The sequence below is a fragment of the Mastomys coucha genome, unplaced genomic scaffold (assembly GCF_008632895.1).
Source record: "Mastomys coucha isolate ucsf_1 unplaced genomic scaffold, UCSF_Mcou_1 pScaffold13, whole genome shotgun sequence".
Taxonomy (NCBI): Eukaryota; Metazoa; Chordata; class Mammalia; order Rodentia; family Muridae; genus Mastomys; species Mastomys coucha.
Window position 1 is genome coordinate 21,338,785 of NW_022196895.1, and position 20,037 is coordinate 21,358,821.

Below are 20,037 nucleotides of genomic sequence, written 5' to 3' on the forward strand. Positions count from 1 at the left end.
GGCCATCATTTACTGATGGGTCTGTGCCTTCGATTCTCTGAAGCACAGTGGAACAAGCAGCTTTTATGTCTTCTTGCTGAAAATTCAAAGCTATCTTTCCTTGAAATATCAGGGGCCGTTCATTTGAATATGAACACTTCTATAAGAAAGCACGCAAATATGTACATATGCTTTATAGGGTATGGCTAGTCTAAAACATTGACATCAGGGGATTTTCATCCAGAGAGATTCTATTTTCCTCTAAGCTTCTCACTCAAATATTCAGGCTTATACACATTCTGATATTCTTTTCAAGATTCAGTTTGTTTTTAACTCTGTGTGTGTGTGTGTGTGTGTGAGCATGCACACAGGGTGTGGGTGCCCATGGAAACTAGAGGTTTTGGATGGATGCCTTGGAGCTTGAGTTATCAGCCGAGTTGTGAGCCATCCAGTATAGGTACCATGATGTAACTGGTCCTCTGCAAAGTTGAATGCCACCTTAACTACCAAGCCATTTTCCAGGCCTGATACTGTTTTTTAAAAAGCAGACTTTAGGTAGCTGCTGATGGCCTGACTTTGGCTAGAATGTAGATATTCAGTAATGGTCGAAGGAGAAAAAAAACTGTTGCTGAGCAGGTGTCAAAAACCTGTGAGAGCCCGGGGGGTGGGGGGCGGCTCAGGGATGTGGTGAGAGTGACTGCTTCTAGTCTGAGCAGCGGCAGAAGGAGTGTGTTGCCCACCAGCTTTGGCGAAGCTAAACATCGGGCTACTGCGGACAGACATTGAGCCAGTTGAAAGAGCCTGGGTAATACTTGTTTTTCTCTTGTCACCAAACAGGCCAAAGCATTTGAGTTAAGCTACCTCGAGAAGGTTCCAGAAGTGAAAGATACAGTGCACAAGCAGTCTCTTCTCCACCACGTGTGCACCATGGTGGTGGAAAACTTTCCGGACAGCTCAGATCTGTACTCAGAGATTGGGGCCATCACTAGGTCAGCCAAGGTATGTCCATGGACTTGGAAAGTCTGGCCTCATGGGCCTCACTGCTGGGTCTTCTGCGTCACCACAGAGGCATACGGCCTCTGGTAGGAAGCCATTCGCTGCTGCCTGTACCGCCTGCTCTGGAGTTCACAGTTATGATTCATTTCATGCCATTTCTGAACTTTTAAGATCTTTTTCCTATCTCTGGTCCTTGGTTAGATTCTTTCCTACTGAGGTATGAGGGGCAAGCCTGCCATGTGATCCTTACTCCTGCGTTCACTGGTAAGAGTATTATCTTCCAGACTAGCTTCTCCAATATTGCAAACCTTCAGCCTGATTTTGGTAGGCAAGCCAAAAGGTACCACCTGGCTCCTTCTGAGATTCCATAGTACCCAGGGTGAGATCTGGAATCAGAAACTCCAGTATGCCTGGCCCCAGTGCTCAGAGATTGGCCGTTCCAATGATCTTATACACAGGGAACATTTTTATAGGGCTATAAACAGTATATGGCTTTGGACCCTTAGCTGTAGGCTCTTAAAGTGCAGAGTTAATATCTTTGTTAGCATATGGCTGGTTATGGATGAGACTATTGCAGTATGTGGTCACTCAGCTGCTTGCAAGGCAGGGGGAACTACTGAGTTAGAACAACACCCAGAGAAACCCAAATATAGCAGAACTGGGGAAAAAATGAAGTTATAGATGTTCTTGAAGTTTGTGGGGGTGGGCAGGAATCCGTAACAGGGCACAGAAGCCAAGCCTCTGTGGGCATGGCAGTGTGAATGGGAAGTGTTAGGGTACACTGGAGTCAAACATGAGGTGTGGCTGGAGAGCAGAGTGGCTAAGAGGTAGAGTTAGGGCTACAGAGGTGTCCTTGGAGGAGATCTCTTCTCTACCACCCATTGGACTAGCATGTGACCCAGTAGCAGGGAGTGTCTTTCAGCTACCTCAGAAGTTACTATCTGGCAGTCACCAGGTATACCAAGCCAGGTCCCTCAGTTGACTTCATGAGACACAAAGAGGCATAGCTAGTGGTTTTTAAGCCCTGACAGAACTCACAGAATGTTTTTCAGAATACAATCTCCTAATGGGTATGCATGCCACACTGTTCTGTGGTGGGTACTTGGCTGTGGTCTTTACATGTCTGGAGTGTCCTGAGTGATACAGAAAGGCCCCTCATGGTTCTGTAGTCTCTGCTGTGCCACCTCCACAAGTCCTTCCTCAGAAGAGGTTCTGTTAGGAATTCAAGGCAAAGTCAGTCTGTCTAGATCCCCTTTCTTTTGTCTTGGTTTTCAGAGCCACGCAAAATAAATGAACAGGTTCTATTTGGTTCTACCCAGGGTCTTCTCCAGCTGGAGGTGGCTAGTAACCAAACTGAGCCTAACACAAAATTCCTGATATCAGGCCAGGCCAGATTTCAAGGGGCTGTCCTGGGCTCTCCTCAATACCAGGCCTCTTCTGAATGCCTATCAGACATTTAGGTATCATTTAGATTATAGCTACATGAGTGGTCCTTGCTGCATACTGACCACACAGGCCCAAACTGTCCACAGCAGTTACTCTAGATGACAGCTGTTCCAGATCTTTAGATCTCGCAGCAGGAGGCCATGACACCAAAGACAGCAGCTATCTGCTGCCTTCTTCCAATCTTCAGAGCACCTTTGTAGTTCCATAGGACTAAGCCCTTCTCAGGCTCTGTCCTGCTTCCCTGGCCTTGGGAATCCTCTGGGCTCCCAGTCTTCCTCCCATGGCTGTGGTAGGTCCTCTCACAGATCCTCTGTTGTTCACTTGACCTCTTCTGAGGGTAAGACTACCAATACTGTCTGGGTCTTCCCCTCTGGGCCCTGCTTCTCTCCCTGTCCTGACCTCTTTGATCGGCTCCTCTTTCAGACTTCTGTCTGTCTCCCCTTTACCCTCTCCACCCCACTGCTGCTCACTTTGTCCACCTCAGTCCCTACATTCAGCCCAGCTCTACTTAGTTCTAGTTCTTCTCCTGACCCTCTCAGTGTCTTTCCTATTCTACTAAATCTGGCCCTCAAGTGTATTTTATATTTTATTTTATTTTATATGTGGTTAGTCTTTTCCCTTTATGTATATCTGTGCAAGAGTATTGTATCTTGGAAGGCAGACAGTTGTGAGCTGCCATGTGGGTGTTAGGACTTGAACTCAGGTCCTCTGTGAGAGTCAGTGCTCTTAACCAGTCCCCATCAAATGTATTTTTCTCCAGGCCCCATCAAATGTATTTTTTTTTTTTTCTGAACCAACTAACCCTTTGCTTTACTTTAGAAAGCTTCAGATGGGGCTATTCAGGTCATTCCAACCTCTTTGCACTTCCAAGAACACTTGTTTATGCTGTGTCTCAAGTGACTGTGCATGTGTAGCTGGCATTAACTCTCAGGATCTCATGCCTCTCCACCTCCATACGCACACAGGCCTTGAGGGTAGTGTCGAGCTTGATCTATGGGAGGAGACACTTCCTGACATGGGTCACTTACATCCTGCACTTGCCTTTGTGTATTTATTGTGCTATCTTAGACTTCTGTGCATACCTGAACTGGGGACTGTTGGACACAGGTACTCCATGAGTATTGGATGGATATATGAATGATGAAAAATGATGATCACTTTTCACATAAACTGTGAATTTCGGTGAAGAGAAGTCAGCGGTCTTTGCTGGGTGAACATAGCAGAGCCTCCAGTGACTGGGAAAGTTCCTTAGTCCTTAGGAAAAGATTAGCCTCCAAGAACAAGAGGACCCTGCGAAGGTTTATGAGACTTCTACTCAGCTCATCTTGTACCAGGTTCCTTCACTTTGTGTTTGAATTTACAGTTCTCAAATATTCTCAGAACATTTCTTCCCAAACAAGGCAAGCAAAGGGGACTCTTATATTGAGTTCACTTGGGGAACAATTTTATCACTAAATAAGTTGATGTGGAGACAATGAAAAATACACATGTGAATCATTTTTAGGCCATAAATATGTTTATATTTCAAGATGTAAATTTGATTTTGATGCTTGTTTCCATCCAGAGGCACTCTGGGCTCCTGGCTTGGGCTGGTGTCCAGTTGCTTCACTCACTTGCTGTGTTCTCTCTCTCCCTGCTTTCTAGGTTGACTTTGATCAACTTCAGGATAATTTATGTCAGATGGAGAGACGGTGCAAAGCTTCATGGGACCACCTCAAGGCAATTGCAAAACATGAAATGAAACCAGTTTTAAAACAACGAATGTCAGAGTTCCTAAAAGACTGTGCAGAGCGAATTATAATTTTAAAGATCGTCCATCGGAGGATAATTAACAGGTACATGTGCTGAAGAGCTTACAGAAAATGAAAGTATTTCCTACACAAGGATCAGAAAGTTAAATTACAAAAATGTTACGGTGCATCCTAGATACATAGTAGGTATCCGCATAGTACTGATGTCTAAATATCTATGTATGCAAAACAGTGCCATTGGATCTTAATTGGAAGGAATGCTGGGGATAATTTAATGCAAAATTCCCCCTTCACCCAGGGATTGCTTTTGTAAGATTTCTGGCAAATTGTTTCTTCTCTGCAGCTGCTGGAGTCATCTCATCTACAAAGGGCCTACTCCTCTATGTGGCTGCTCTCCTTGTTAGAAAGGTTCTCTTATGTTGGGTCTATACACAGCCTCTGGTGTGTTCTCCAGCTGCTCTCCAGCACACGCACCTGAGTAATGGTTGGATCCTGCCTACCAGACGGGCCTTCTGCATCAGCCTTCCTCAGAGTTCCAGGGTCTAGGCAGCCTCTGGAGTTGTGTGCTTCATTTCCAAGGAGCTGGCTCAGGTCTAATGTGGCTCTGTGCCTGTCTGTGCCACTTCCTTTTAGACAAGGCATAGAGTCCAGGTCTTCCAACCTACAGGGCAAGGCTGGGCCACTCTTCCATGAGCCACCACATCCTTTTGTACTTTAGCACAGCATAGGAATTAGGAAGATCTCCAGCCTTCCCTCTTTTTCTTCTTTATTCAGCTTCCCCTTTTATCATTCTTAAGCCTATGTGGGACTTTCTAAAACCTGGTGCTTGCATCTTCCCATAGCCCACCCCTTCTTGCGTCATTTCCTGCTTTGAGGAACATGCTTCCGCCTTGGGCTCTGTGTGACATATGTACTTAGTGCTTGTGAGTGTCAAGCCCGTGCTCAAGGTCAGATATCATCCACAGTTGCTCTTCCCAGAGCCTCTCACTGAACCTAGAGCTCACTGATTGAACTTGATGAGCTGGCCAGCAAGCCTCAGAGATCCTCCTAGGTTTGTTGCCCCAGTGCTGGTATTCCAACCACACAATTCCACACCTGGCTTTTTCTTTGGGTGCCCGGACTCTGAACTCATTGAAAGTCACAAAGCAAGTACTTTACCTACTGAGTGATCTCCCCAACTCCTCTTTCTTGGCCTTGATGGCAACTAGTGAGAAAAGGTAGGGGAGGGGATATAAAGTTCTGGGCAGGACAGCAATTTTGGAAAAAAATTAGTATTTCTAGGTTGATGGCTTACCCATTAATCAGGACTTTTGAAATTAGGCTGCTGAACTGTAAAGCCCCTAACTCCATTTCAGCCAGCTACATCTATATTTCACTTACGTTATATTGCCTTTATATAGGAGAATTTTAAAAGATATTTTGTTAAACTTCTTACTCAAATTACACTATGCCTTTGACATAGTTATAAAAGAGGACATAGGCTGCTTTGATCCTTTATTCTTTTTATTATGCAAGTGGTTACTAACTTAAAAATAACAAGAAAATAAACAGTTTCTATTTGAGATGTTAAAACTAGAGCAAATTCATTAAAGTCTTATAAAGTTGTTGTGCCTGCTTTTGGTAACCATTTTATCGAGATAGATTAAAAGTTTGCTTCATTGATAAAGCTATTCCTTATGATGTATTTTCTCAAATTGATCCATCCAACTTAGGTCACATGGATGATGGTTGCTCCCATGTTACCTAAGCTCACTGATCTTCACTATTGGTTATGACCCTGGCCATGACCAGAATGGACTAGAAATTCACTATAGCTCTGGATGGTACTGAAAGTTCCATGAGTGACAGGTGGTATCCATGGTAGAAACCAAAGTTTAGAACACTAAGTTCAAATAAAGTCTTTAGTAGGAGCCTGGATTATAGAACTGATTTGATTAAAGCAGCAATTCATTGCTAACCTGAGCCTTGTTGCTTTGCTTTGCCTCCTTAAACACTGCTCAAACCTACTAGGGTAGCCTTCCACCCCATATATTGGGAAATAGACCAAATAATAATAATAATAATAATAATAATAATAATAATAATAATAATAATAATAATAAAGAAGAAGAAGAAGAAGAAGAAGGAGAAGGAGGAGGAGGAGGAGGAGGAGGAGGAAGGAGGAGGAAGGAAGGAGAAAGAAGTAGAAGGAGAGGAAGAAGAAGAAGAAGAAGAACAACAACAACAACAACAAGAAGAAGAAGAACAAGAACAAGAACAAGAAGAAGAACAACAAGAAGAAGAAGAACAAGAACAAGAACAAGAACAAGAAGAACAACAATAAGAACAAGAACAACAAGAAGAACAAGAACAAGAACAAGAAGAACAAGAAGAACAAGAAGAACAAGAACAAGAACAAGGAGAACAAGGAGAACAAGAACAAGAAGAACAAGAACAAGAAGAGGAGGAGGAAGAGGAAGAGGAAGAGGAGGAGGAGGAGGAAAAGGAAGAGGAGGAGGCCTTATACCTTTTAATCAGTAAAATTATATTACCATGTAGGCCTACCTGTCAAGCTTCAGATCAGAAAGTTGTATTTGTTTGCATAACTGTTGCTGCAGGCAATACTTGGCTTTTGAAACTTTTGTCCATCATAGAAAATCTTGTTTGCTGGCACCCACACATTCACCTTTCATCATCTCCTGCTGCCTTAACAGCCTTGAGTTGCACCATGGGTGATGTGTAAACTCAGTCATTCCCAAGGGATCATTGGTTAGTAGTTACTATGAAAGGTATGGAAGAGAAAGCAGAGGAGAGTTGGGGTGGGGGTTACCTCTCCCTAGAAGGCCTGGTGAACTGAAGCCAGGGTCTGCAGGTAGGCATACCTATGTGGATATGCCTATGTAGATGGGCCTAGGGGAAGGCAGAAGACAGGTAAACACCCAGACCCACCCCTCACCCCCGAAGTAATTCCCCCTGAAGGAGCCCATCACCTCAGTAAATGACAAACCTGATTTAAAGGCTGGTAATGGAAAAGGTGCAGATTCTTGTCTTGACTTGAACTTCTAGTGATGGGAGCTAGTCCTGCCATAGCCACGAGACCTGTGTGTCTATAAGCCAAAGGTTATAGTCAGCTAATCTCTCAAAGCTTTCGCTTCCTCCAAGTCAAATGCTTTGGCTTTCTGAACAAGTGCATATAGTCTTTCTTTCAAATGCACATCTGAATATTTTTCTCAGGTACAAAGTCTATGTGCTTGTTCCCTCCCTAGTTTGCAACATAAATACTTAAGTAAAATTTTCAGTTTATACCTAAGGTTTTGATGCTTGTGGATCTAAAACAGTGGTCAGGTGGTAGAGAATGAGCTATTTTGAGTTTTATATAAAATTATACATTAAAAAAGAGGAGTCAGAAAGGTCATTGTTAAGAATGAGACAAAGTACAGTTACTATCTGTTGAGGACAGGTTCCTATGTTGATTCTTGTATATGCACAGCTCTTGGATAGTGATAGAAGATAATATATGCAGGATCGTATACCACCCTATTCTTGTAAAATATCTATGTTACATCTGATAAGTAGTGTCATTTGGCAGTAAGAGCCAGGAAACTCAGGCTGGAGTAGTACTGTGTCAGCGGTGACAAGAAGGTGCTGATTTATATAGAATGGTCTGGGAAGACTCACATGAGAGGTGACAATTTGACAGAGATCTGTGGTGTAAAGAACATTTCCATCATCATCACCACCACCACCACCACCACCACCACCGCCACCACCACCACCACCACCACCATCATCATCATCATCATCATCATCATCATCATCATCATCATCCATGCACCAGTATGTGGGCAAAATGTTCTGAGCAGAGTAAATGGCTCATACTAGATGCCTTGCCAGTCCTATGGCTCTTCGCTCTTTGGCCTCTGTGTCCGTTTAGGATTTTCTACAAACTACAGAGGGGCCTTATTTCATTCCTGAATAATGATAATATTCAAAGTGGTTGGAATCATGACAAATTGGCAGAGAATGGAGTTGGCTGTGGGGTGCTTGTGTGCGTATGTATGCAATTTATACATTCATCTGTAGGTGAACATTGGGTTCTTAGTTTCTGGCTGTTAAGAGTGATCCTGCTGTGAACATTTGTGTAGATGTTTTTGTATGTACACACATTTTCTTGTCTGAGTGTGTGCACAAGAAGCTGTGTGGCCACATAGAACATGTCTTTAGCTTTCTGAAGAACTCCGCCACAGGCTTTCCATAGCAGTTGACCCTCCTATGTTACCACCATTGCTGGCAAATAATTGCAGTTTCTCCAAGTCCCTGCGGATACTCGACTATGTTTTTGAGATAGCCATCGGTGTGCATGAGGCGGTGTAGCATCTGCTGTTGCCACCTCCATTTCCCTGTTGAGTAATGATTTGAACATATTTTTATGTACTTCTTGGCTATTTGTATAACTTTTTATAAAATGAGAAATGAGTGTTCACACCCTTTGACTGTCTGTTTCTCAGCCTTGCGTCCTGAGATGCTCTGTGTACCCTGGGCAGGGGGTCCTTATCACATACACGGTTTGCTGACACCTTGTCCCATTCTGAAGGTTGTATATCCACTGTTGGCAATGTCCTTTTAAACACAAAAGTTTTAAATTGTGGTGCAGTTCAGTTCATTCTTTTCTACTGGTTGCTTATGGTTTTGGTATTATATCTAAAAACACATCTAATCCAAAGTCATGGAAATTTGTATCTTGTTTTCCTCTGAGGGCTTTCTTTCTTGTATTTTTTTTTTTTTTTTGGCAGCATTTTGCAGTCCTTTTTGCTTTAAAAACAATGTAAATGTTTTATTCTGTTAAGTTTTACAAAAGAAAAGCAAAGTGCCCTTCCCTGAAAAACAAATTACATCCATATCAAAACTGTACAAATCAAAGTGATCAAAGCCACGAGCTTTTGTCCATAGGTAATGGTGTTATTTATGTGGTACTCTTTATTCTACCAAAAAATGCTGCCCCATTTTTCTCTATCTTATCCTTTGCTTCCTGGAACTTGTGTGCTAGCTTTACAGAGCCAATGGCGTCCAACTCCTTGGTCTGTGGCAGTGTCATACTGCAAAGGCCAGGCTTGCCTCAGTCTGCGGCAGTGCCTTGCTGCGGAGGCCAGGCTTGCCTCACTCTCAGTTTCTCTGCCTCAGCAGGCCAAAGTCAACAGCTCCAGCTTAGCAGCTTTTAATTCATAAACATAGGAAATTGTATTTAACTTATTTGGCAAGTCTTAGTTCAAGTAAGATCGTACATTTAATACTGCAAGAAAAATGTTTCAAAATACCTAGAAGCATCTATTTAGAAGCACACTACTTTACAATTATCTATTTAGAACCCATTTTAAAAAATATATCATCTGCACACATTCGGTTACTCAAGAGCTAAGTGAGGGATTTCTCTGGTCCCATACAGTTCTCATATAATCTAGAAATTGTGCTGTGTCTTCCTTAGGATATAACTTGATCATTTTTCTGGAAAGCTTGTCAGATCCATTTACAAATGTAAAGAAAGTTGTTGGAATCTTTCACCAGACTTAGCATCATGTCAGCAGATGAGAATGCGAGGTGAACTTGAATGTTGTTTCTTCTTTACCCCAGAAGGTGCTTCAGCTTTACAGGCCCAGGGATGAATAGTGCTCTCCTGCCGAAAGCCTAGCTCAGGGATTTCTTATAGAAAAGTTCTACACAAGTAATTATTGTCCTCCCTGTCTTTCGTGTGCAGATTTCACTCATTTTTACTGTTCATGGGCCATCCCCCTTATGCAATTCGAGAGGTGAACATCAACAAGTTCTGCAGGATCATCAGCGAGTTTGCTCTGGAGTATCGCACAACCAGGGAAAGGGTTCTACAGCAGAAACAGAAACGGGCCAACCACAGAGAGAGAAATAAGACCAGAGGGAAGATGATCACCGATGTAAGTTTCATGAATTCAGATGCTTCATGCTATGGGTTTTGAAAGTAAGAAAAATCCTAAGTAGCTCCACAATTTTGGAAGGATGTGTTGTTTTCTTCTTCCTGCTTGTGAACAGCAACACAAAAAAGTTTCTCTTTTACAAAGTGCCCTCAATCTCCTCTTCTACTATGTCTGTGGAAATCTATTGTGTAACACATGAGTACCAGGACAGTGAAAATTAAGATGGGGTGTCTGGAGGCTTAGTAGTTGACATTTGATGAAGGTGTGTGTGTGTGTGTGTGTGTGTGTGTGTGTGTGTGTAGCAGGTAATGCAGCCTAGCATAGGAAGGCATGTGTATTTATGCGACATTAAATCAGGATTTTCATTCTCCTAACAATGTTGTGTATCAGTCAGCCACTTGGACTACTCAGTTTGAGAAGATGAGCTGACAAACTGATGTTACTCCTCTAAGACGTAACTAGTGGTCACATAATTTGAGTCACAGAGTGTTGGCGTTGGAAGATGTCACAGAGGACAGTAAGTCTAGCAGAAGTTTCTCTGCAGCACCTGAGGTTATCCTCAACACTTATCTCCCCATATTGCTGGCTCTCTATCTTTCCATCCATGAGCCTACCTTAGTACCATATCACACAGCCAGGGAAAGGATTGAGAAGCAGAAAAATGGGCAGGCTAACTACAGATGTTTTGGAGACGTGGCATGTTCCATAAATGGAGCTGAACAGGATACAGGAAAGATGTGTAGACTGGCAAAAGTGCCCAGGGCATGCTTTCTTTCCAATTTGCTTCTGTGTGACATGAAAGTCAGTTGGCTCCCCCATGCATTATTACTAGTAAGCTACTAGTGGCTTTTTGGGAAAAAAAAATGAAGACATTTTCTTGGAATCCCCCCTTTCAGGGAATCCTCTTTTCTTTACTTATTTGACTAGACTTAGACCCAACGGGGAATTGGGGCCATTAGATTCTATTTGGAACCTATTGGAGAGAGCCCCAATGTGATTCTTTTTTTCATTATTTTCATTAGTGCCCATGAACTTTCCCCACTGGTGCAAGAGCTTGGTGCCCTGGGCTTCCTGAGAAGGGGAATGGAAGGAGTAAAGGGTTAAGCCATCAAGACTGCCATCACTCCAGGGGCTTAAGCCTCAGCTGAACTCAAGTCAGGCAGATGTCTCTGCAGAGGAGAGAAATCAATTAAGACCTTATGGAGGCTGCCATCTGTGGCCAGGGGAGTGTTCATAGTGCAGGCAAAGCAGGGAGTGTGGTTATTAAGAGTAAGCATTCCTGAGGCCTCTGACTTCCTGTGGATGCCCAGATGCTGTGACTACAGGACGCTTTGTACTTAAAAGGCAGTTCTATCTGTCACCCACTTAATCCTAAACCTCTTGCCTCCTTGGATGCTTCTTGACTATCTCCTGGAAGGAGTCTGCTCTTCAACCCCTCACAACTCTGAATGTTGATGTTATCAGCCGGGTTATTCCATCCTTTAAAATCTGGTTGCCTTGGAACTTTGGCTTTCTGGGGTATTCAGAAAGCAAATTGGAGCCACTTGGGCAAACTATGACCTACATTTCATTCCAAAGTGTTATTTTTAAAAGTCTTTAAAAGGAATCATTTATTTTTTGAGGAAATTAGACATATTGTAATGCAAACAACACAAGTCCAATATGCTTATAGTTAGGAAAACACATTAAAATTTCTTGCCAAATTCCTGACATTTTTTTTTTTAAACAGAGCCTACTAAGTTTTAAATTTATCCTTCTTTGAGAACATTTGGCTCTCAAGAGGTAATGTTTCTAGAGTGTGATTCAAAAGTATTTAGATTTCTATTAAAATCTAGACAGTACAGATTTCTTCAATGTTAACTCTCAAACTAGTCCATAGTAGCAGAGGTCAAGGTAGTATTTGTGTGGAAAGCCTGCCACCTTCTGGAGTATTAGAATATTGTTACTAGACCCCGACAGTCTTGGATTTGCTCAGCTCTGAGAAAGGCTTGCTGTATGCCCCGTACTAGGGTGCCTGGACAGACATGAGGACAGGGAGAGGCAAGGTCGTCACCAAGAGATGACACAATCTGGTTAGAAAATGACATGCACAGCCAAAGCTGAAGCCACACAGTAGACTTAGAGTCATGGAACCTGAACACCGGAGCTAGAAAAGATTTCATTTTTTTGGAGAATTCTGTAGAGTCAATTTTATTGTAGATTCAAAATAAATAGGTTTGTAGCAGTTCACAATGAGAAGTCTGCAGGAACTCTGGAGGCTACCTTCTCTGATCTGCTTCCAAGCATGCAGTGGGCCCCTTTCTCACAACCCAGGGGTCCTTCTACAAATGGCCCAGTGTGGAACTCATTCTTCATCCTTCTGTCCTAGCCTGGCCCTAGACCTCCTGGGGGACCCTGCAGGTGTCCAGGCAAGGAAGCAAACCGCAAACAGATGAGAATCACAGGTTGGGGAGTCTGATATCAGGCAGTTTATTCCCAACACATTTAAGCCCAGTGTAATTTGGAAAAGTTTCCTGTATAATACAATCCCCCACTGCACTGCACAAAGAAGTGCAGTTTTATCAAAACTCAGGGCACATGTCATTTCCTCCAAGAAGATGGGTCCTAGAGATAGGCTTAAGGGCCCAAGGAAGGTTCTGGCCTGGTCTGTCACACAGACAGTGTAGAGGTCATTTGGGTTATTAGCAACCTCTGGTCCTGGTCGTGGGAGCTCGGAGAAACCCCTGGCTATAAAATTTAGATTACTAGCTGCCTCCAGTCCTGGCTGTAGGAGTTGGCCTTGCCCAACAGATAACACAGATCACTGGGCTATTCGTCACTCCCAATTCCCAGCTTTCTGGATGGATAAACAGGTTTTTAAAAAAATCTTTCCCTGTGTGTTTAATACTCCTGTATATATCTTTGGTTTCTCTGTGGGTAACAGAAACTTTGTGCTGTGATTCCTATCAAAATCCAAATGGTCTCTGGGAACTCAGCTTATCAAGTCGCAGGACTCTATTGCAGAGGGAATAGGGACCCGAGTATGAGACCCTTTTAACCCTGACTTCTTCTTTAGGAAAGGGACTGACAGCCCTTTGAGGGCTTGGGGTGGCTGGAGATTCAAAACACAGCATCTTGCCTATGTGCCTATGCCCGATAAAAATGCCAGTCATCCTGACTAACCTGATAATTCACTCAACAAGAAGAATGGTAGAGAGGACTTGTTATCTTACAGTCTAAAAGTACAGCCAGTTCTCAAAAAATCATGCCTGGTTTGTTGGTCTGGCCTCTAGCCTCTGTGGAAATACTTATATTAAAATACTAAAAGTGTGTTGAGTTTAAATCAAGAGACTGGCATGATTTTTCCTGTTCACTTTATTTATAAAAGGGTCTTCAAAGCACATCTACTGATAAAGTAATTGTAGTACAGTGTCACTTCTAGTGACTGCCTTGAGGAATAGTAACATTCTACAAAGAGCTTGAAACTTCATGTGTCTGAGGGTAGTATGGTATGTTGTGCTTGGGGATTTTTTCTTATGTCCCATGTGACTTGTGTGTAGAAAGCCCCTCAGGCTGGGCAGCGAAGAGCCTAGAACTTGTGATGGGCACAGCCAGGTCAATGAAGCCTGGTCTACCTACTGACGCCTAGGAAGCCAGTAGGTAATGGTGAGCCACACAGACATAGCCAGCTGCATGAAGAGTATAGAAGCTTGGTAGTGGTCAGGGAGGCTGATTAGTGACTGACCTTATGGCTTTTCTCTGGAGGTGAACCTGAAGCTCATCAAATACCTCCTGCCTCCTATCAGTGTGATCTTGAAGCACTGAGAAAACACCCCGTAAGAACACAGAGAGAGCCTGGCACCTTGTGACTTACGACAGCATGCCCTGCTGTTAGTGGCTGCTTTCTGGTTTTTTGAACATGATCTGTCAGTGAGATTATCTTATTTTGCTGATGTCTGTGCCTTCTAAGAATCCTTCTGTCTTTTCCATCTTGTCCTGCCCTGTCCTTTCTGGTAGACCGATGACGAGGATGACACTGAGGTATGACAATTCATGAGTGTAAAGAACACCACATTTGCCCTTCCCTGTGTGCTGTAGAGTAAACCTAACAGTTAGCATGAAGTGTTAGCACTGTTTAGCACTTGAAAACTGTGCATGGACGTTTTCTGATTAGTCCTCGTGTGATCACTAACCATCTGATCAGCTCTTGTCATTGCTGTTTGTACCAGAGATTGAGGTACTAACTACATTTTGTAACGTCCCCGAGCCATAACTAACCAGTACTCTGTCACTAGGTTCAGGTGAGGCTGGAAAAGTGGACAGTTTCCATTCCAGCCCCTTTCTGTGCTTTTTACAACCCAAGCTGAGCACAGGGCTGCATGTCTGTAATCCTAGGCAGGAGAATTGTGAGTTTCTGACCAGGGACATAACAAGAACTTTTATCAAACTAAAAAAAAAAAAGAAAAACCCAAGCAAACTATACAAACCATATAAACAGAAAAGCAAAATAGAATCAGGCTGGGGATGGAGCTCAGTGGTGCAGGACTTGCTTGTGCATGTACAAGGCCTTGAGTTTGATCCACAGCATCGAAAACACACGTAAAACCAAAACAGGGTAAATATACAGAGCATCCCAGAGTCAGGAAGAAAGACTAACAGTGATGGTTGACCCTGGGGACTGAAGAAGGAGAAGCATAGACAGAGTAAGTCACAGATTTGTCACAGGTCTGTAGCAAGGTTGGCTGAGAAGCAAAACCTTGGAGCTGATCTTGGTCCAAGCTCCTCTTCTTGTTCTTCACCCAGATGTAAGCACTGCGTGCATATAAAGCTCTGTATAGAGTTCTAGAACACACCTTAGAAAACATATATGCCCTGCAGTTTTGAGAAAATCAATCTGAGTTTATAATGCTTGTTCCAGCAAGCATCTACATTTTTAAACAAAAGTAAAGGTAGGATTGCTGAATTAAGTTTCAGGCTGAATTCATCTGGCATCTTCTGTTCTGTGACCTGAACACATTTGTGATCGCCGGCAAGCCACTTATTCTTGGAAAGTCTCTTTTCTTTTTCCATAAAAGGGAGATGAGGTTAAATCTCCAAGACTCCTCAGCATCAGCATAGAAAATGAAGCTCTAGACAGTTGATGGGCAAGGCAAATATCAGGTCTTACCAGCATTTCCTTTGATGTTTAGCTCTCCCAGGAGTTAATGTCCGTCTCCCCTAGGTGGCATCCACTCCAGTGCAGGATGGATGGCAGTGAAGTTCCTTCTGAGGCTTCTCTTTCTGGTGTTAGATCTTCTTGTAGAGAGATATTTGCCATGTTGGGCATTTTCCATGAGTAACAGAACTCCGTGATACACTGAATACACACAAGGAGAAACCAGAGGAGAGAGTGTTGCCCTTGAATGAACACTTTCTAAGCCTGATGGCCTCTTCGATGAGTGTTCCTCACATCTTAACCTCACTTTGGTTTTGCAGTCTGGCAAGTTCTCTGGCAGTTCTCCAGCAGTGCCGAGCCAGCCACAGGGTCTGAGCTATGCTGAGGATGCAGCTGAACATGAGAACATGAAGGCTGTGTTGAAAACCTCATCTCCTGCGCTGGAGGATGCCACTCCTGTGCTTGGTGTCCGCACTCGCAGCCGGGCAAGCCGAGGTAACTTCTGCTGACGATGTGGGGGGGTGGTATTCCCAGGTTGACCACCCCAGAAAATTTCTCTTCATTGCAGTGTGTGGATTACTGTGTATGTGAAGAGCCATTAAAGCCCCAGTACTCTATATGCTGACTTATCCATGCATCTTCTTATAGAAGGCTGTCCTGGCTAGATGTAAAGAAGGCACAGTGGAAAGCTTCTTAGGAGGGGAACTGCTGAACTGGGACTTTTCACATACATTTATTATTATTATCTGCGTGTGTGTGTGCTGAGAGGGTATATTACTGTATGCACGTGGTGTTCAGAGAACAAGTTTGTTTCATCTTCCCACCTTTCTGTGGGTTCTAGGATTGATCTCAGCTTGCCAGACTTGTGTGGTGAGCACTTTTACCCTTGCAGGCAGCCATCTTTGTGTGCACATAGAATATGTCAGAGCATACATGTGGAGGTCAGAAGACAATTTGTATATGGAGTTCTTGTGTGTTTCTACCCTGTGGATTTGGGGAAAGGACCTCAGGTCATCAACGTAAGCAACAGGTGCCCTGACCTGATGAGGCCTCTCATGGGCCCTATGCATTCTTCTATACACATTAGAAACTAAGAAAGAACACGAAACCATGGCTGGTAATCTACAGGAAAGACACTAGCGGCATAGCCCTCAGTCATCAATATACTACAATGTATACTCAAGGACTTGAAATGACCATTGCAAGTACTGTTCTAAAAAGAAACAACAACAAAAACAACTAAATAAACACACACACAGTAGGTTAAATAAAAGTGGATGATTTTACAGATAATTAGAATTTATAAGAAGAGCCAAATGGGCTTCATGAAGCCACAAAATAAAACACCTGAAGTAAGGAGCATAGTGGACAGGTTAAATTGCAGAATTTTGTCTAAAAAGGAGAAAATTATTGAATCCAAAGACAATATATTTGAAAATATGCAAAGTGAAGTATGCTGAAGTAAACAGAACAGGTTGTAAGAGATACAGCTGCATCATGAAATAATGATTTTTTTCCACATGTCTACAAAGCAAGCAGATGGGCCAGAGAGATGCTCTTAAGATCACTAACTAGCCTCGCCCAGCACCCCCATGGCAGCTCACAGACATCTCTAACTCCATTCTCAGGGGATCCATGACTGCTTTTGGCTTCAGACACCAGGAATACACATGATACATACACATATATACATACAAAACACCCCCACACATAAAAGAACTAAGCAGACTAAGTAGAGAAAAAAAGACATTTAATAGGTATACTGCTGAAAATCACACATAAAGATAATATTTTTGTAACAGAGAAAAGACACTTCTTACCTATAGCCTGGCTGTAGAAATGATGGTTCATTTTTCAACAGAAACTATAGAAGATTTAAGCAAAACAAAAAAAGGCAGAATGACATCTTTCAATGCCAGAGAAACTTCTCTAGCTCTTAACCCCCATGGGGATTATCTTTCAGAGTGAAAACAAATATTTTGTCTATATTAAAATAGCACCTCCACTGACATGACTCACCTCCTGTTTAAGGTTAGATTTCTAAAAGGGAAACATAAATGTCTGTCTGCTTTCAACAATTGCACAGCTTGAGAAATGAAGTGAAGGTAAACTGATATCATGCTGTTATAGCCTAGAATGCTGTATCCCTTCACTATGTCTAAATGTCTTAGAATAGCCCAGTAAGTCTCCTGGGCCACTGGAAGCATGAGAGGCCATGGCAGTCTTTTCCCAATGTATTCATGGAGGTGCAGATGTTCTAAGATCATGTATATAAGCAGAAAGAATGAGTACAAGTGGTGACTAGGTAGCAAGGAGAAGTGACCAAGGAAAGAGAAGATACAAACAAAAAATCAATTCCACAACGAGCTCACAAGGAGATAAAGTTGTCACAGAACAGCCTGGTAATGCTTTAGATTTCTCATAACTGCTACATCAAAACCAGATCACTGGGGATGTGTTGGCAGGAGATGTTGGTAAGTCTCAGAGGGGGGGAAGAGCATTTCTGTCCAGTGCTCTGAAAGTATATTAGAAGCAAATGGAATTGATAGAGTTGTGTGGGGGTTGGTAAGGATAGTTTTTTGTTTGTTTGTTTGTTTTTGGTTTTTTGAAATAGGGTTTCTCTGTATAGCCCTAGCTGTCCTGGAACTCACTCTGTAGACCAGGCTGGCCTCAAACTCAGAAATCCACCTGCCTCTGCCTCCCAAGTGCTGGGATTAAAGGCATATGCCACCACTAACCAGCAAGTAAGGATAGTTTAGATTTCAAGATAAGACAGAATTTTAAATCATCAGGTGGAAGGGAATCAGGAGACTGTTGCATGATATAGTTTGGCTGTTGGTGGCTCTACTTTGAGGACAGCCATTAAGAAATCTAAGCAAAAGTAGACTTTGAGAACTGTGTCAGCCTAATTGGGGGTGACCTTAGCGGAAATGCCCAACAGTGGGGAGATGGAACCTGAAGAGATCACCTCCAGTAGATAGACATGTCTCCTAGTAGAGGGATGGGATCACCAACCCACCTTCAAAAATTTTGATCCAGATTTATTCCTGCCTAAAAGAAATGTAGGGACAAAAATGGAGCAGAGACTGAAGGAATGGCCCAGCAGTGACTGGCCCAACTTGGGATCCATCCCATGGGCAGGCACCAAGCCTTGACACTATTACTGATGCTATGTTGTGCTTGCAGACAGGAGCCTAGCATGGCTGTTATCTGAGAGACTCTACCAGCAGGTGACTGATTCAGATGCAGATACTCAACAGCCTACCATTGGACTGAGGTTGGGGACCTCTATGAAAGAGTTAGGGGGAGGATTGAAGGAGCTGATGGGGATGGCAACCCCATAGGAAAACCAACAGTGTCAACTAACCTAGATCCCTGGGAGCAGCCAGAGACTAAGCCACCAACAAAAGAGTATACATGGGCTGATCTGATGCCCTTGGATATATGTAGTAGAGGACTGCCTTGTTTGGCCTCAGGCAAGGGGAGAGGATGCACCTAATCCTGTAGAGATTTGATGCCCCAGAGAAGGGAGATGCTTGGGGTGGGGTCAAGCACCCTCTTAGAGGCAAAGGGGAGGGAGGATGTGGTAAAGAACTCTGGGAGAGGGGACCTGGAGGAGGTACAACATTTGGAATGTAAATAATTAAAATAATTAATTAAAAAACTGTCAGCAATTATAACAGCCATTGCCACTTGAAGATACTGTCCTTTGCCTCTTTCATATTTACAGTAAGATTTCAAGAACACATATATACACATGGACAAACATGCATGTGTGGACACATACATACAAATACATATATGCATATGCACACACACATACACACATGCATGAATACACACCCATACACATGTATGCTTGTATACACACATCCATAAAAATCATAGTTTACTAAACAATTATTCACTATTCCCAGCTAGTTCCATCAAGTGCTAGATCATTAACAGCTAGGTACTTACAAGCCTCAAAATCTTAAAAATAACAGCATGAAAGAAGAGATAAAATGTATGCATATTAACATAATATTTATTAACATTAATCTTCATTTAACAAAAAAAACAGTTAAAAATCATTTACCTCCCTCAGATTGGGCAAGTTGGCATTTCTTTGACTTCCACTAGGCCTTACCCAGGCACAATATCCATGGCTATGAATTCAAGAACTCTAACCTATAGGCTTGTAGAACTGTACATCTATTATAAAATGAAGTTTAAGGTATAGAGATGAATGGTTCAGGATACCCCCAGTATCTTTCCTTCTGAAGAAATTCATCATCATCCAAGAGTTTTCACAAGGATGTTAATCTACCACAAAGGCCATGGTCATAGATGTTAAATCAGCATTGGTTTCTAACATGTTGCTTGGAAACTCATGCTTTTTTCTTGTCTATAGGTAGCAGCTACCTACAGGGAGATTTGGGTGGTCATAGCATGTAGGGATTTACAAAACACATTGTCTTGAGAAGGAACAGACAGGTATTTCAGAGACAAACTATGTCAAGATCTCTACTGCTGATGGAAGAGGGCAAGTTCATTCTTCAGAGGAAATCCCAACATAAAGTGTGCATCACAAACCCTGTTGGTTTCTGTGACAGTGACTAGGTACATAATGGAGCTGTGATTTAGTCATCTTTTGATGGCTCTCTGTGTATTATTGGGTATGCCCTTTCTGGATGTCACTGATCCTATGCAGGGTATTGCTTGGGTCATGTGCCCTCAGATAATCATAGGACCTGCAGGTAGCAATGTCACACACAGGAGAGAGAGAGAGAGAGAGAGAGAGAGAGAGAGAGAGAGAGAGAGAGAG

The 20,037-nt window shown here is 42.8% G+C and overlaps 1 protein-coding gene across 5 annotated transcripts in view; it reads left to right on the top strand.

The window, feature by feature from the left end:
• Fhod3 (formin homology 2 domain containing 3) overlaps positions 1–20,037 on the top strand; it is a 421,283-nt gene that overhangs the window by 398,028 nt on the left and 3,218 nt on the right. For 3 of the 5 annotated variants that reach the window (XM_031365151.1, XM_031365153.1, XM_031365154.1), the window contains 5 exons: positions 817–978; positions 4,066–4,256; positions 9,904–10,096; positions 14,093–14,116; positions 15,551–15,725. In XM_031365151.1, coding sequence (XP_031221011.1) covers positions 817–978; positions 4,066–4,256; positions 9,904–10,096; positions 14,093–14,116; positions 15,551–15,725 — 745 coding nt within the window. The remainder of the gene's footprint in view (positions 1–816; positions 979–4,065; positions 4,257–9,903; positions 10,097–14,092; positions 14,117–15,550; positions 15,726–20,037) is intronic. The other 2 variants (XM_031365152.1, XM_031365155.1) reach the window with 1 other exon arrangement.